This window comes from Dreissena polymorpha, chromosome 9 (assembly GCF_020536995.1).
Source record: "Dreissena polymorpha isolate Duluth1 chromosome 9, UMN_Dpol_1.0, whole genome shotgun sequence".
NCBI classification, from domain to species: domain Eukaryota; kingdom Metazoa; phylum Mollusca; class Bivalvia; order Myida; family Dreissenidae; genus Dreissena; species Dreissena polymorpha.
Window position 1 is genome coordinate 73,384,272 of NC_068363.1, and position 18,614 is coordinate 73,402,885.

The window sequence follows — 18,614 nt, forward strand, 5'->3', positions numbered from 1 at the left end:
TTAGGATCCCTAATATTTGCTATGTAATAGGATCCATGGTATCTGCTATATGCTAGGATCCCTGCTATTTGCTGTGTTAGGATCCCTGAATTTTGCTATATGACAGGATACCTGATATTTGTTACATCATAGGATCACTGATATTTGCGATGGGATGGGATCATTGATATTCCCTATATGATAGGATCCCTGATATTTGCTATAAATTTGGATCCCTTTGTATTTGCTATGTGTAAGGATCCCTGATATTTGCTTTCAGATAGGATCCCTGATATTTGCTATATGATAAGATCCCTGATATTTGCCATGTGATAAGATCCCTGACATTTGCTATGTGATAGGATCTCTAATATTTGCTATGTAATAGGATCCCTGATATTTGCTATACGATATGATTACTGATAGTTGCTATGCATAAGGATCCCTGATATTTGTTATGTGATAGGATCCCTGATATTTGCTACATGATAGGATCCCTGATATTTGCTATGCAAAATGATCCCTGATATTTGCTATGCATTATGATCCCTGATATTTGCTATGTAATAGGATCCCTGATATTTGCTATGTGATAGAATCCCCAATATTTGCTATGAATTAGGATCCCTAATATTTGCTATGTGTTAGGATCCCTGTTTGCAATGAATAAGAATTCCTGATATTTTCTAAGAGTCTTCCAAACAAACTTGTCAGAAAAGTGAAAACATAATAAATTGCATGTTTCAATGATTTGTTTGTATTAATTCACATTTTTGCACATATTCATTAGTGTTGATTGACTTAGTCAAAGATTGTCATCGACAAATATTGTATGTTATTTTGCCAACTATTGCATTTTCTAAAATATAGCTAAACTGAACCATGTTGTATGCTAAATGGTTGATACATATGCTAAAAACTTGCTATTTCTGGAACAAAATTGTTGGTTGTAATCAGATCTAATTGATACCCAATACACAGATGACATGCATAGTATACAGCTCTAATGACACTCTTGAGTACAGATACATGCTTAATTGCATAGTTTCATTACCATATTTCTGATTCAAGAAACTATTTATTAAAATATTGGAAAATCAGGCATCATATTGGGAAAAGTAATTAGAAATGACCTGAGTGTCCGAACACACAAACTTAAAAGTTTGACTATTTTCAAGGTGTTTTGATATGTAAGTAAATGAGCTGCCCTCTGGAAGGCCCAGGCTTAATGCATGTGCTTAACCCTTTGAATGCTGGGAAATTTTTTGTCTGCTAAAATGTCGTCTGCTGAATTTCTAAAATTAGCATTTTCTTCGATTTTTTTTCAAAGAATACTATCAGAATAGCAAACAGTTTGGATCCTGATGAGACACCACGTTCTGTGGCGTCTCATCTGGATCCAAACTGTTTGCAAAGGCCTTTAAAATTCGGTTCCCGCACTGAAAGGGTTAAAGTACCCTCCCACATATGCCTCTAATCATAAGCTAATGACGGAATACAATTCCTATTTTCATGTACAAAATGCACAGGCTATAAATCTGTGATAATTATACTTTACGAACATCGATACACCAGAAACCGGCTTAACCCTTTCCCACTCATAGGCAAAGTGAAAATGGCTATGTGCAAACAGCATTAAACCAGAACAACCTGCGAGAAACTCTCAGTCTGTTCAGTTTTTATGCTGTTTGCTACTCATCAGTATCTAAGGATTGGAAATGAAGTCTTTAAAACTTGAATCTAAAAAGAAAGGTCTTTAATTAAATTTAACTTTCTAAGGGACTGCAAACTTGCAAAATACGCATCTAAGTAATAAAGGGGAAAATAAGTACAAGGACCCGTGACTGTGACATCTTAAAGCTCAATCTGGGTTTAATCTTTAACTTGTTACCAATAAATATCATTCCTGAAATGTAATAAGCATTTTCATTGGTCAAATTTGAATGTTGAAACTACGACAAGGATATTCACAGTCATGGGGCAAGTGTATTATAAATCCACAAAATAGGTTAAACAAGCACCAGCATGCAGTAGATGTATAGAGCAGGTGACCACCTTGAACATACACACAAGCGATTAAGATAAAATGAGACAAAGATAGAAGAAACTATTTGTGTCTGAAGCCTGAACTATGTTTAAAAGCTGCTAGTAAAACAAATGCTTTTATGCTGATTTTATAAAATGTAATTCCAACACTTAAATTATTGAACAAATTGGGCAATTACACATACTTAAACAAGGGTAAGACAGTAATGAAAGCAAAACACTATTAACCTGACAATGAAATTCCATTTCACAGAAAGAAAGTTCATTGCATTCATACTGCCCTTTCTGTGTACATGTCCTCGCTGTCGTTCTCAAACCTCGTAGCTACAAAATGCCAACTTTTCAGGAGAGAGAAAAAAACGTCTTATTTTTTTATAACGATGTTTTAGAAATTGAAATTCTGTAAAAATACCAAACAAATGAAGCTGCAAAATACAGTATAAGCCGTAGACGCGTAAGTCATACTGATAAGTCATACTGACAGTCAGACATGGTAGCTACGATATTTTGTCACCACAGTTTTGTCATTTTTATGAGGTACGACAATTTGTCCTGAAAGGAAACCTCGTAATTGCAAATATTTTTTTTTTATAAAAACGTTTTTGTCAAATTTGTCCAAACGAAAATCGTACCTATAGGTGAAATGGCGTCGCTACGACTTTTCGCCGGGAAAAAAAGCCAACAATCATTCTACAACATTTCGTCATGTGGCTTTTTCAAGGGCTCTGATTGGCGTAGAGCTACGAGATATAGCACAAAACACGCGCCAGACTTAATATATTCGGAAAAGACAAAAAAAATATTTTGAAAATTTTGGAGCTACGAGGTTTGAGAACGACAGCGACGATGTGTCACACTGGATCATCAAATCCTATGTCCATTTGTGACTGCATCATTATGGTTATATTATTGTTTGATGCTTGTATTAACATTCAGCAGACGCACATTTGATCTCTATTAAACAAATGTTCCTCATAAGCTTAACATTGCTCTTCAAAATTGTTTTTTTTCATGGACATATTTTACAAAAAATGTGAGTCATAGCAGTATTAAGTCGTAATGTATTTTTAGTAACTGTCACTGGATCATTTACCTTAAGAAATATAAGGTCATGAATATTCCTTACATCACTTCTTATGTATAAACTATAAACCAAGTTTTACGATCACATTTCATTCACTTTTCTATTTATTATTATTCTTGTTAACAGACAGACAAACAGAGGGAGGAATGAAATGATAATCTGCACATTGCCATTTATTAGCAGGGCCCCCTCTGGCTCAAAATTTTCCATAGCCAAATTTATGGTTGAACACATAAATTTCTTTACATTTTATCAGTCATGGGGTTTTATGAAGAAAAAGTTATAGCCAAATGGAAATTTCTTGAGCCAAATTTTTTTTTTGTAGCCATTTACTAATTTAGTGAATGGCAGAGCAGGCCCTGTTATTAGTCAGTACAAATTGTTCCATGCCATGTTAGTAACAATGCTAGAACACAAGCAACAGTCTACCTGAATTTTGTTACCTTTCCAAAAACAATATAGTGGAACATCCAACTATGATATAGTAAGGCACCTTGCGTTTATTCCCATAATAACTTTCATAAATGTTGTAAAGATCACTGGCTGGGATATACCTACAGGCAATGTTCAACATAAATATATACATAAATACATGGTATCAAATTATAATTCGGTGAAAAAGAACAGCCGTCAGTAAGTTTTAGCAGAATAATCTTTTTTAATTCATGAATTATCAAATACAGTAATATTTTCGGACACTTTAAAATTTCAAAAAGCTTCTTTTCAGCCAAATTATATTTAATTTTCTCAATTTTCACCCCCCTCTTCAGACAAATATTTAATGTTCATCCTCCTTTTCAGCCAAAATATTTAATTTTCACCCTCTTTGAATCTTGGTATCGGGTATAAATAAGATGTACCAGATCAGAATAACATGCATATTTCCATTTATTTTCAATAAAAAAATCAATGGGCTACAGTCTACTAGAATGCTCAAGGCTACTTACCAGCCTTCTTCCAATGGGATATAGGATGTGTCCATTTCATACGTGGTAAAAACATCACCTCCTGCAATAATAAATACTGGGCTCAATTTGCAGTGTGTTCTTTATTGGCTACCTTTAATAATTTGGCTGGTATTTACATAATTCATATATAAGTTCTGTTTTTACTGACTGTATATGCAGGTAGAAAATTGAGGTAGTTGACCTCTAAGTGAGGCCTTGACTTTAAAGATAATGAGATGCATGATAAATGCAACATTTAAGCTTTCACTCTTATGTGCCAGATGGGATGTGTATGGTTTATGTACTTGCCCTTCATTTTGTGATTAATAGCAATTATATAAAAACAGTTTAGTGATAAACAGACAAAACCTGGTTGAGTTAAAGATCATCAAAAAGCCATATTTTTGGGAAAATAGTTTCTAAAGGCTCATAACTGCAAAGTACCTAGTATAATTTGGAATGTTATTTATATTGGCCAAACATTTTATTCGAAAAGATAACTTTTGAAGAAAGTCTGATGACTGTCAGATATAACGGAACATACAGAGAAACAAAAAAGTGCTTACAGACTCAAGGACAGACAGTGCAAAAATAATACACCTACAATTGGCAGGTGTTATAGGTGACATAACAAGAAGATAAGCTATTATTTAAAAGCTATGTTTTATTGATTGTTCAATAGCTGAAATATTTTAGCCAAACTGGACACATACCAAAGTCCGCAACACTGTGAGCATCCTGGAATATTCCAAAAAAGTTCATCTACAAACAAAAAGGATGATCTGTTCACCTTTGTTTTTTATGTAAAAAGTTTTCACATAAAAAGAATAATTGTGATATCTATGGTGTGTTTCTGTATAAATGAAGTACTTAAAATGCAAACAATGCAACTAAGCACATGTTGATATTAAACAACGTAAGCAGTTTCTCAAAGCATGGTTGAATGCAAAGATTAAACAGACATATATCAATGTACATGTAGTAAAAGCTGCAATGACAACAAAAATAAAACAGCCTTATTTGAAATTTCAGGCCATGCCGTTAGACTTTTTTTGTCTGATAACATTTCAGACTAAAGAATGCTTACGTTAAAACTGAACAATTTGATAAGCAGCCTTACATTAGCCATGGCCCGTATGAAGCCCTGGTCGATGCCGAGACTGTGCCACAGGATGTCGGCCACCTGATGAGAGACGATGCCGAATACAAACACGACAAGCTTCTTTGTGGCATCGTCCCAGGGCTTCGGGTATCGGCTGTTGATGTAGTTGACGGTCGCGTTCAGGAACGGTGCCCAGTGGGTGTCCTCAGACACATCATGGTAGTCGCCTGTACAATTTAGAAGAATCACAAAAATGCAGGAAGTTTGGCTCATTTGAATTATATTGAGAGCGAGTTCAAATATCAGATAAAACAGTTTTTTTAGTAGCTCCTGATGTATGTAATGAAAATTGGAAATCCCCTCTGGCTTTCAATGTATGAAATGGTTATTCTTACATTACATAGCATGATGATTAAACACGAAATAATGTTCTATCAAATACCTTTTCATGTTAAATCTCCATAAACATTTCAAATTGGAATTATATTTCACTGAATTACAATGACATATAAAATAATCTGCATCTATATTATATGTGGGTGCTCCAAAATGAAAATGTTATTTCCACTTTAATTGAACACTAGTATTATGTTTTGTCAAATCTTGCAAGGAAAAAGTTAATGTTTGTCCTTTGTCAAAGGGGAAATCAAATAATGCATAACAATGTGGGAGCAGAAAATACAACAATTACAATCATAGAACCCAATATATAAGCTATATTAAGGAAACTACCAATTAGCAAATACAATAAATGGCATAATCATTTACCATAAGCAGATAATACAATAGTAATAATCACAATTAGCACATATAGTACACAAATCACAATAACACCCCTTGTTAGAACATAATAGATGTCCAAGATATTACAACTACTCACCGCTAGTAAGATGTATATGAGTCATGTTTGAGAAAACTGGGCATAATGCATGTGTGTAAAATGTCATCCCAGATTAGCCTGTGCAGTCCGCACAGGCTTATCAGGGACGACACTTTCTGCCTAAACTTGATTTTCGGTAAGGAGGGACTTCCTTGAAACGAAAAATACCATTAAAGTGGAAAGTGTCGTCCCTGATTAGCCTGTGTGGACTGCACAGGCTAATCTGGGATGACACTTTACGCACATGCATTTTGCCCAATTTTCACAGAACAAGAAACATACATGTATGATATCAAATTAACACTTACCGTTAGCACATAATGAATCATAGTAGGAATCTGGATAGGGGCTGCCTGCCATCAAAGCATCGAGATTGTCATGAATTAACTGCAATGAACATTCATATTTCAGCAATACTGAAAACAACCATGTGATGTAAGCTTTGAGCCGCCTATCCATCAAAAGTTAGCAATAACATTTGCCAAAATAAAAATAAATCTCTTATTCTGGAATTATCGTTGGTATCTATATATAATTACTCAACCAATCAAGTATAGCAAATTAACAAAAAAATTTATAGTAAAACATCCAACCTTCCCATAGTCAATCTGACTTCCACTGTCATCCTCAAAGTACTGCTGAGCTCTATGGCCTGAAAATGGAAAGTGGGATTGAAAAAGATTTTCTTTCTTTTTGTTTCCTCGAAAACATGACAATGTATGTACATGATTGTGGTAAATGATATTCATCTCTTAATGGCATAAGTTTAAAAATTGGAAGAACAATTAAAGATAAAGCATGTCATGGCATAAATATGCATTTAATTAAAACATCATTAAAATCAGATTTATATTTTCTGAAAAAATGAGCATAAAAAACAAGTATTCAAAATTTGAATATTTTGATTGATACATTACTGATAAGTACATATAAACCATTTTCTGTTTTTCTGAACCTTATTTAAACTAACATATAACAAATATTCATACGTATAATTTTCAGAATTATTAGATCTTTCAGTGCTGAAACGGAATTTTGAAGGACTTTGCAAACAGTTTGGATCCTGATAAGACGCCACAGAACGCGGCATCTCATAAGGATCCAAATTGTTTGCTATTCTGGCAGTATTCTTTGAAAAAAAATCAAAGAAAAGGCTAATTTTAGAAATTCAGCAGACAACATTTTAGCAGACAACAAATTTCCCAGCATGCAAAGGGTTAATTATTAATCTGGTCATGGCCAAGTAAATAAGTTATCTTTGTAGAACATTATAATCTTATATATAGTATAGACACGGAGATGTGAAGTTTGTTTGCAAATTGTTAAAGATATTTCTCCGTTGATATTATTTGATAACATAATGACCCAAATAAACTGATTAGGCATGATAGCTAACATTTAGGCCTAAGTTAGTCATTGTCAATTTGTAGCATACTTAATTTTATCTTCATATCTTTTGCACAATCAAATTAAGCAATTTGAAACTCAGAAGGTCATTATCACATTTAAATGTCAGCAGGAGCATAAATAGCAGCATCAATTGTATATATTTTGCCGTGATCTGTAAATCGGGGGGTTAATGCATGTGCGTAAAGTGTCGTCCCAGATAAGCCTGTGCAGTCTGCACAGGCTAATCAGGAACAACATTTTCCGCTTGTATGATGTTTTTATCTATCCCTTTCAATTGTGTTTGAATCCATTTTAAATTCAAAACAATTTTTTGGCAAGTATAATTCTATTGCTCTAAAAGATAAATATATAAATCTTATTTTGCTTAATCAAAACATAACTAATTATGAGGCAAAAATGTCAATCAGATTGACCAGGACAGGGCAATGAGTGTGAATTTGTCAGGGTTTTCTTTACAGTTAAGACATTAAATGACAATTTTACCAATTCAGTTCAAGAGATAGCAGTATGCCCCCCCCCCACCAAATCTTTTGACCTTGAAGTGACCTTGACTTAGAGTCAGTGTAGTTGACTGATTAAGTGCACACTTGACAGCTTGTAAATCATAATTACACTGACATTATCATTAAATCCCCACGTTTCAAACCAATCCACTATTCAGATTGTATGTTGAGATCGCCATATTTCCGGTGTACGGATAAGTGGATTCTGCTGATATTATTATATAGCAAGATTTCTGATCAGTTCCTTCTTCAACATTGATACTTAAGTATGTACATGTTGTTGTTGATTGTGAAAAACACTTCAATTTGTAAAATAATATGAAATTTGTTTGCTAAAGTATTGGCCATTATTCTTTTTCTTGTCAAAACCTACAATTAAATGCATTTACAAATCAGACGATGTTTATAAATAAACTGAAATTTTAAATCTGACAAATTGAAATGGTATGAGCCATGTTCTGAGAAAACTGGGCATAATGCATGTGCGTAAAGTGTCATCCCATATTCGCACAGGCTAATCTGGGACGACACTTTCCGCTTAACTTGATTTTTGGTAAGGAGGAACTTCCTTGAAACTTAAAATACCATAAAAGCGGATCGTGTCGTACCTGATTAGCCTGTGCAGACTGCACAGGCTAATCTGGGACGACACTTTCGCACATGCATTAAGCCCAGTTTTCTCAGAGTGTGGCTCATCTATCTCACTGTTTGAGTTGCTGTAGTTTGCCAATAAAGATTTAAATTGAGAGTCTATCAAGATTCTTCTGAAAATGAAATGCATATATCACTTTCTCTCATCGTATCGCCCCTCCTCATCGTATCGTCACGTAACGAAAATCGATAAGAATCAAGGCTCGCGCTTATCCGAAGTTGTCCGAATACGGTTCGTTTATTGCAAGCAGACGTATTTTGCCTTTCAACATTGAAATCATGCGTAAAAAACAGGTATAACACATTTAATCGTATTAAAAACACTGGAGTTTCAAAAAATATTTCGCAATTATCACTATAAAATGTTTTAATTCCCAATATTTACCTTGACATTGCCTGTTCACCTCATGCAGATGCTTTATGTATACGATAGTTCAGTAGCTGTAATCTACCGCTTCAAATACACCACATTCACGTCCAAAAATTAACGCGCAAATTGTCTGTGTCATTTTAATCTCATTTATTATGACGTGACCATATATCCAAAAATATCTAAATTGTTTTTGAGAAAAGTGTATGCATGAGTAGGGTTAGTGACTTTTGTGAGTTAGGAAGTAACTGTGCGATTGAGTGAGTGTCTGGGCGAGTGAGTGAGTGACTGGGCGAGTGAGTGAGTGACTGGGCGAGTGAGTGAGTGACGTGGCGAGTGAGTGAGTGACTGGGCGAGTGAGTGAGTGGGCGAGTGAGTGAGTGACTGAGCGAGTGAGTGAGTGACTAGGCGAGTGAGTGAGTGAATACAAAATACACATTTTAAAGATAAAATTTTCCTTTCAGGAAAAGCCCAATAGGTTTTTAATAAATAAAATAAAGAGGTGTCAATATGATATCGAGTCATTGAACCTCGCGTATAAAGCAGTCAACGAGAAAGGCGTTAAAGTTAAAACTGCAGCCAGAATGTTTGGTGTTGCCCGTACAACGCTTAGAGATAGGGTGTCTGGCCATGTGAATCACGATAAAGCGGTAGTTGGCTGGGCCCCTATTTTGAGTCTCGATGAGGAGCGGGTACTTGTTGATTACGTGGAAACACTAGCGCAGCTTGGGTACGGACTCACCAATGAGAGGCTAAAAACACTGGCAGGCGACCTGGTCTTCTCGTTTAGAAGAAAAAAGATCAACAAACCAATGAGCAACAATTGGCTGTACGGATTTCTTCACAGATGGGAACACCAAATCGCTTCGCTTTCAGCTAAGAGGCTGGAGAGTACACGGGCCAAGTCAGCAACGCCGCAAGCTGTTGACATCTACTTTAAAAATCTACTCAACACATTGACAACGTACAATCTCCTAGACAAACCACACTTAATCTTTAATATGCAGTGCCTTCCCCAGGAATTTGTTCAGGCGCCCCGGGGGTGGGTTCGGGAGGGGTGCCCCCTCCCGACGTTGATTTTTTTTTAATTTAACGTGTCAATGCACGTTCTGTGGTGCGTTATAACTCAAAGAAAAACAGCGTCAAAAGACGTCATTTGGTGCACTATGACTCTTCAAAAAAATCCCCCAGTCATTTAAAAAAAAATTTTTTATTGTTTGTTTTAAAACTTTTCCGCACAAATAGTAAAATCCCGACTCGAACGATTCCCCAATACATCCGTTTCAACCCGACTCTATTACTGTATACTTACTATTTTTCAAGTTTCTATTTATTACCCGATAATACCGTTTATTCCGTTTTTATCAATCTCTTTCTGGTAAATATTTACGATAAAAGCTTTCAGTTATTTCTTTAACACAAACCTTGCCATTTTTTAAGTGACTATTTATAGATTTGATGAAATATTGCCTCTGAATATGCGTCAATCCCCTGACCTGTTGTGTGCTTGTTAAAACGCTCAATACACGTCATTTGTATGCAATAAACGCGACGTTGTACATGCTGCATAATTTTCGCGCTCTTTTTAATTGAGAAAAAGATTCGACACAAAATAAATTTGCACTGCTTATTTGAAGCAAAAATATTTAACGTTGCGGTAACATTTACATTCGGAAGTGTTTTTCGGATTAAAAACGCGTTAACATCGACATACGGTAATGGGTTTCGGATTACAAATTTAATTATTCCCATTTGAGATTTCAACAAATATTAACCGTTGCGTTATAAATTCAACGATAATTTGTTTACACACTTTACGAGTCGAATAAATGTTTTGACGGAATTATGCATGAAATTCACGTTGTCCACGAGGATCACGGCCGGTTGCCATCATCAGTCTTCTAACTATCGATTATCGGACGAAACATTTACAAGTGTGCGTAATTAATTCAACGAAAATTTGTTAAAGCGCATTACGTGTCGAATAAATGTCAAAAAAACGAGGTGAATCAGTTCTATAAATGGACATGTTGAAATATACATGTTCTGGAATTAAATAAATTGTTATCACATAATTGTAACCGCTATAATAATTAATTGTTTACCACTTGCAATTAATTTCTCGTATTAATTATGAGTCATAGGTAACACTTGTTTACAATAAAAAGGTGTGATGATGATGCCCGAAACCGTCTTTAATGTTGTGCACTGTACTAATTACCGGTTTTATATTACTCAAATGGTACAACTATTTGCTAATCAAGCTGCGATAAACTCTTATTTCATGCCCGACGTCAATCAAAAATAATGGTCGATAGTTAACCCCGCCCCCATAAGCATTCGCGTAACCGATTGGACGATGAACTTCACAGTTTGACGACTGGAAAGTTACCAGATACATCCTTGTCAGCATTTAAATGACCGTGTAATGTTAGAATAATCGATACGCGCGTCATGCTATTCTCTTATCAGTGGATTATCCATTACCCCATGTGGTGTTTATGGCGATTACTTGTGAAAGTAGGTACCGAGTGCTCTTTTAAAACAGGGAATATTGATACACTGATAGGGAAACCTTGATTTTTTTGGACAATCTCCACTTTCTTTTACTGAAGAATACACTGATCGGAAAATTTCAAGCGCCCCGGGGATTCTGATTTCGAAATTCAAGCGCCCCGGCAAGGGGCGCTTAAATGGTCTGGGGAAGGCACTGATATGGACGAAACCGGCATAACCCCAGAACACAGACCTCCAAACATTATTGCTCCCGTTGGTGTCAAAGCACAGACCATAACTTCACAACGTTCCACCACAACAACCATAATTGGATGCGCAAATGCCATTGGAAATGCACTCCCGCCGTTCTTCATATTCAAGGGGAAGCGATTCGATCCTGCATTAATGAGCGGCGCATCAGTGGGAGCATACTGCACAATGTCTGAATCCCGCTGGATAAATGGAACAATATTTAAGGAATTTCTCCAAAACCACGTGATTCCACACGTCGGCAACATGAACGCCAATCCCAATCAACATGTATTGTTGATTTACGACGGACATGCTTCACATGTTTCGATAGACACCATTGAATGGGCCAAGAGCCATAATGTAGTTCTGTTTGTGCTACCTGCTCATACCTCCCATCTTCTCCAGCCGTTGGATGTAGGCGTTTTTGGACCCTTCAAAACGTACTACAATGCGGAATGCGCATCGTTTTTGACAAAAAACATGGGGCAGCAAATTACTAGGTATGAACTTTGCGCACTAGCTAGTAAAGCCTACCTAAAGTCAATGATAACCGCAAACATACAGTCGGCTTTCCGAAAGACTGGCATTTTCCCCTATGCAAATGATGTTGTGCCAAAACAAAAACTATTCCCTTGTGAAAGCTTTCGCGAAAAGGACCCAATCGGAAAAGTGAAGGCTTTAAAAGGTGGAGAAGAAGCAGTGAAGCTGTTCATGGAACAACACATCAAAACATCGCAGGACCTTTTTTCTATCAACAAAGCATGTCCGATGTGTAAATGTTCATGTCCCATGAAGAAAGTTGAACAAAAGGATGGGACGGTGAAGAAGCCGTCATCTGGTGGAAAAGAAATAACAAATGACGTGTTTCATTCGAACTTAAACAATATCAAAAACATCGGGACAACAAATTGAAAAAAAATAATGAAAGCCAAGACACCTTGAATGCCATACAAACTCGTGAAATTCAGGGGCCATCAACAAGTGGGATAAATCCCATTTGAAATGAATTTCATGATCTGACTGACTCAGATGAAGAATTGGACGATGACATTCCGCGCTGTATGTGCAACCAGATCACACCGCCTACACTACGCAATCAACCTTGTCTGAAGATTGTAAATTGGGCCCAGTGCGACAAGTGCGATGGTTGGGTGCATCTTGCATTCTGCACTTCAGTTCCGGTTGTGAGGCGGAATAGTCAATTCTTTTGTCCAAAATGTCAAGACGATTTGTGAAATTAACCTTTACCGTTGGAAAACATTGACTTAAATAGTTAATTGTTGGTTTAATTGTTCATTTGTTATTGGTTACAATTGTGTATTGAATTGCGTATTTTATGTTTGAATTAGCTTTCTGTTACAAATGGATTATATATATAAAAAAACTACTTGATATCCTAAACCAATTATTTCTTTTAACTTTTTCGTTGCCCCTGTTACGTTCAGAAGTTGTACTTCACTTTGCGAACTGAATTGTAGCATGAACTCTTGCCCTTTCCAATAATAAATAGCAACCAATCATGAGTGGCGATACAATGAGACAGCGCTCGAATGACATGGAGCAGCAGAGGGAGGTAAGTCCGGTTAATTTAAACCGATACCGTTAATATTTTTGTTCGGTCTTTCACCTCGAATTGACAGCTTACATGATAATCAACAAAACAAATACAAATTCAATGTATTAGTTATTAATTTTAAACCGGCTAAACCCGTCATTAGTAATAAGAGGGTCGATACAACGGATGAACATGCTATGTGTTGATTTAAATAAGACAATTATGCAATTAGACCATTAGGCAATCATCATGACTCTACTATTTTCCATAGGTCATTGCCCAAAACTACACCCTAAATAAGCTTTTGGCACACAGTAATGAATGAAAAACAATCTTATTCAGCTGTGCAGCTCTTTAGACAATGTTTCCCTTATGTAGCTTAATGTACAACCACAACCACACTACAAAGAAAGTGCTGAATTAACTTTCGGTTTCCGAAAGCAATTATTGTTTGGCGTGAAACTGCTAATGGTAATGGTAGGATCGAGCAATCAACATACTTATTTCGATATGTGTCGTTATTCCACAAGCATCGCATCTGTTTACAAGAGAGGTCAAAAGTATTAACACAAAAATTATTTTAATAACTTCCACGATAAACAGCTCTGCCTGCTTCGCCATCTTAGTATCATGTGACTTAGGCTTTTGAGTCACGTGACCGTAATGGTAACTGCTCAAATCGTACCGTAGTTAACTCGTACACTAGTACCCCGTACCTGTTTAAGCATACTCGTTCCCGATTCAATTTTCTGTACTCATAATCAAGCAGCGTCAGAAACGCAAGAATGTGAATCCGAAGACATAAACGCTTTCGTTTTGTACGACGATGCACGCGTATTTTGAATGTTTGGCAATATCAACATATTCGGCAAAGCTGTCTAACCCAGCTTTTCACCTTAGCTGACCTTTGTAAGCGATCAAACATGCAATCTGGAACCAGTTTTCACATTTACGTGTTATTAAATCTATCTTTCTATTTTTGAGAAGTATAGGGTATGAAAACGGATACAGTTCGTTTAGCAACGATGTTAACTGCGTATTCAGCATGAAACAAAATTTTATCTCTAACGATACGGTTTGAGGCTTTACTTTCACTTTCACTTTCATGCCAACCTGCAAGGTATAATATCAGTTCGCGTCATGTCTGTAAGAAGAAAGCGCGTATTAAGATTTTAAATATGTCCGCGCGAGGCCAAAGTATGTACGGACCTTCGTCGTGCGTTCCTGGACTGGGATCATTCTGAAGAAGACTAAAGTCTGGTTGAAGCGGACATTTGTAGAGGTCACTGTAGTATTCAATTAACCTGTTTAGGAGAATGGCACTTTCGGTAAGGAGATTTTCGTCAGCGTCTGATATAACCATTGATTCGGGCTGACTAGTCTTCGTTATGGGTATGCCAGTGGTCATCTCTTTGTCGATGTTGATAAATGGCTCTTAAAACCACTCCTTCTTGGCCTTTTCTTCTTATTCCTCATCTCACTGTTCGTTTTCTGGTAATTTGTCATATATTCCAGGCTTTTCTTCTTCTCATACATGATCCCTCTTCTTGTTTCACAAAGGTCCATGATTTCGGTGTTCACCTATGGCTTGTTCTTCCTTCTCACTGCCGCAACAACTTCTTCGGCCGATGTCAGTAAGACATCCGTGTTTTTGTTTGTTATGAAGGCTGCAGGTGTGCCATCAATCTTTGATTGAAGTTCCTCTTCCATCACTAGATCTTTCAATTTCTCAGAGTCGAATCTAACGCGAGGATTCTTGGTGATGTGCTTGGACTTTAAATTCAGCTTGATGATCACTGCAGATCTCTACGCCAGGAAACGTTCTTGTGTTCACCTTATTGATGCTGGACTTGAACCGTTGCGGCGCCAGTATGAAATCGATCTGGTTGTGTACTTGCGCATGCCATGTCGCTGTTCTGGAAAAGTTGATGGCTTATGGCGAACTCAAGAAGTCTCTACATCCTGTCGTTGGTCTCTTTTAAGTAAAATCTAACTAATGTCCCTGACCAGTCTTGGTATACGCCAGGACCAACCTTGGCGCCAGTCGCCTTGGGCAGTGCAGATGTCTTTCTTAGGGACCTTGCTTATGATGCAAACTATTTTTTTATGAGCTGTTCAATCTCCTCGTCTTCGAAGTCAACTGTTTGTGCGTAGACCGAGATGATAGTGATGTTGTGAGGTCTCGCTGAGATACGGATTGAAATTAGTCTGCTTGAGACTGGTGTGTTACTGATGACGCTGTTGACTACTTCTCTCCTAACGATGAAAGGAACCCCTTGGTGATGTAAAGAATCATCAACGCTAAACCAGGTCTTGTTCCCTTCGTTTCTTGATGTTTCTCCGAAGCTTAGCAACCTAATCCGACCATGTCCTAGCGGTAGCGCTTCAGCTCGTGCATCGGTTGATGGACATCGCATTGAGTGTATTTACGTTCCATGTTCCTATCGTAAACTTGATCGATGGATTAGCTCCAATAGCTAACATGTCGCATCCACCTTAGACACTGGCGATGGAGTGCGCGGTCGTTGTTATTCCGGGCCCGACTGATCCGGCGTGGTAGTCTGTTGTTTGTTCTCGTCATTTCCTTTCAATGGGCTTGAGGCAATCTTGGCGGCGCCCGTCTCCTCTTAAGCCCATCTCCTCTTAAAATATTTGCAACTGGTCGTATGAAGCGAGCCAGACCCATCCCTTCGTGTAACCCGCCAACAGAAGCGGGTACCAGTGTGTGGTTGGATAAAATGCCCCGAACCAGTAGTGACAGTTGAGGTTAGGTGAGAACCGACTGGTTCGTACCTGACTTCACGATAGAACGGCTTCCAGGCGACAAAGTAATATCTCCACGCTAATCACCCCATACACTTATATCTTAAAGCATTTAAATCGAATTGATATTGCAACCGCGAGTTTTAAAAATGAAAAAGTAAATGATACAATTAAAAAGGAAAAAATTGTATAAAAAGCAACACAAACAGCAAAAAAACAAAAACAAGAAATTTTGCAAATATTAAACTGAATGTGCTAATGGCATCCTTTTTAACATGTCAAACATCATATTAATTTTTGCAAAAAAGATACAGCGTCGTAGAGAATATATTTTGTTGTGTTTTTATAATAGGGACGTAGATGTCTGATAAACAGACAACTGAAAACAGGTTACGGCCCTATTGTTCTGTAATAAATCAGGATCGGCGAACATGAATCCTCGTCGTTCTATAAATCTCAGCCTCACATGATATGAGCCGTGCTCTATGAAAAGGGGTTTAATGCATGTGCGTAAAGTGTCAACCCAGATTATTCAGGGACGACACTTTTCGCCTAGACTATATTTTTGCTAAGAAGAGACTTTCTTTAAACAGAAAATATCATAAAAGCGGAAAGTGTCGTCCCTGATTATCTTGTGCGGACTGCACGTGCTAATCTTGGACGACACTTTACGCACATGCTTTAAACCCCATTTTCACAGAACAAGACTCATCATATTACAAAACGATAGGGCAGTCACCTGTCAGTCTCCATATATCAGGCGAGGCTTAGAAAAGTCAAGTGGTATTCGAAGAGTCTTAATGATGCTTCAAAACGACCCATACTGTCGGACGTCATTGACGGATAGAGCCCTGGGTGAAAAGAACACACATCAATTACGAAAGCATGTCATGTAATGCATGCTTTGGATGATGGCTACGTTCACATGAAGTCAACATATCAAATATAAGATAGTCATTGAATTACAAATAACATTTTATTGCAGCACTGTACAAACATAAGTTGGACAAAAATAGCACATACTAAAGCAATTAATAAACACTATGCAACATAGTTGGACTGTACATCAAATTGTTCTGGTTACATGCGTTCAGCTGTGGTGACGTCATGCTTTTCTGTGGATAGGATGAGATCGCCGGTTGATAGCTGGTTGTGTTGACCATCTGTGGATAAGATTGAGCTAATGAAAAAGGGCTAAAACTTGATGTCGACAATGACACTCTTGTCGCGACTGCCGAAAGTTGGTTGTTATTGTTGGGACTTAACGCTCCATTCTGCATCCATTGGTAGTTTTGATATCCAGGTACCTGCTGTGACATCAGTTGGTTATAAAGGGATCCGTATGACGCATATGGTGACATCATAGTGGCCGACGGCGTGTAGGACTGCATTGAATTGTTCATATTCTCCACTCGTCTGCGCCATCGGGCTCGCTTGTTCTGGAACCAGATCTTGATGTTGGTTTCCTTGACGCCGAAGTCCTTTGCAATGTTTTCCATCACCTTCGAATCAGGATACGGATTCTCGTGAAAGATTTTCATCAACATCTTCAATTGCTTTTTAGTGTAATTAGTTCTTGTCATTTTCTTCTTCTTCTGATCGGGTGTACTTTCCGGATTGGTAATAGCTTCGGCATCTGTTAGGCTAGCATCGGAACTACTTCCGGTTTGAGATGCAATGTCGGAAGCGGAAGAAAACGAAATTGGTGACAAGGACTCCAACGATGACATGGAGCAGTCGGTCGTATTCGGAGTTTCTCCGCGCTCTTCAAGGTCTGTGGCTTGGTCTATTTCCGATTCAACAGCAATTGTGGACCGGCTTATCTGGTGCGTTGCTTTTTTAGACGGCACTGTGTATGCCGCGTTATATGGGAAGTACCGCGCAGCATTTGACTTCTCTCTGACAGTCTCGCTGACGTCTTTGATTGGCTGCTGATGTTCGCTGAGCATGCGCGTGATGTTATGAGAAATACCGTGTTCGGTTGTAGAAGGACAATGAACGCTTCGGAGGTTTGCTGATTGCTTATCACAAACAGGTACATGGATGTTTCGTGACACAGGCGGGACTGATGAAATCCATTGGCGGGATAACAGACCGGTATTTGACGTCTGTTGAGTCCACTGGAAAACAGAAGACAGAAAGTCAACTTAAATGTAAGAAACTCGCAAAATATTATGTTTTCAATATGGTTTATAATAATGTTGTTTTCGCAATATTGAACAAAACCTCGCATGATATTTCGAAAATCTAAATGGAAACAACTAGTATGTATATTATAATAAAGAAATATATATTTTCTGCCTCCATCGTTATAGTCGATAATCCGTTATGATCTCAATAAGTGTCTTTCTATTAACTAATCAAACATACCAGTTCCATAATTGTTTTTGTTAATGCGCAGGCTTCTCTCACTAATGAGCTCTTGATAGCTGTTATTGTTCAGTAATCACACGATTATGATTAGCTTGGAGAATTATGGCCATTATATACGAGCTTGGACCCTAGACAAAATCATACTTTTTGAGTGAACTTGTTTTACTTGCAGCAAACTTATAACACTCGTCACTCATTTGCCA

General features: G+C 37.4%; 2 protein-coding genes across 3 annotated transcripts in view; both read right to left on the reverse strand.

The window, feature by feature from the left end:
* LOC127843817 (phosphatidylinositol-glycan-specific phospholipase D-like) overlaps positions 1-13,924 on the reverse strand; it is a 58,444-nt gene extending 44,520 nt beyond the window's left edge. The window contains exons 1-7 of one of the 2 annotated variants that reach the window (XM_052373651.1): positions 13,776-13,924; positions 6,632-6,690; positions 6,347-6,425; positions 5,177-5,385; positions 4,770-4,818; positions 4,057-4,117; positions 3,553-3,663 (exon numbers count right to left, since the gene is read on the reverse strand). In XM_052373651.1, coding sequence (XP_052229611.1) covers positions 3,553-3,663; positions 4,057-4,117; positions 4,770-4,818; positions 5,177-5,385; positions 6,347-6,425; positions 6,632-6,690; positions 13,776-13,896 — 689 coding nt within the window. In that variant the 5' untranslated portion in view covers positions 13,897-13,924. The remainder of the gene's footprint in view (positions 1-3,552; positions 3,664-4,056; positions 4,118-4,769; positions 4,819-5,176; positions 5,386-6,346; positions 6,426-6,631; positions 6,691-13,775) is intronic. The other variant, XM_052373650.1, reaches the window with a different exon arrangement.
* A 3,131-nt stretch (positions 13,925-17,055) lies between these two features.
* Positions 17,056-18,156, reverse strand: LOC127843837 (pituitary homeobox 3-like). The gene has a single exon (XM_052373708.1). It carries the CDS (start codon positions 17,985-17,987, stop codon positions 17,070-17,072), a length of 918 nt encoding a protein of 305 aa, XP_052229668.1. The 5' UTR covers positions 17,988-18,156; the 3' UTR covers positions 17,056-17,069.
* Positions 18,157-18,614: the final 458 nt, after the last annotated feature.

Coding starts and splice junctions, on each gene's coding strand:
- LOC127843837 (XM_052373708.1), bottom strand. CDS start 17,987: ATGCTCAGCGAACATCAGCAGCCAATCAAAGACGTCAGCGAGACTGTC.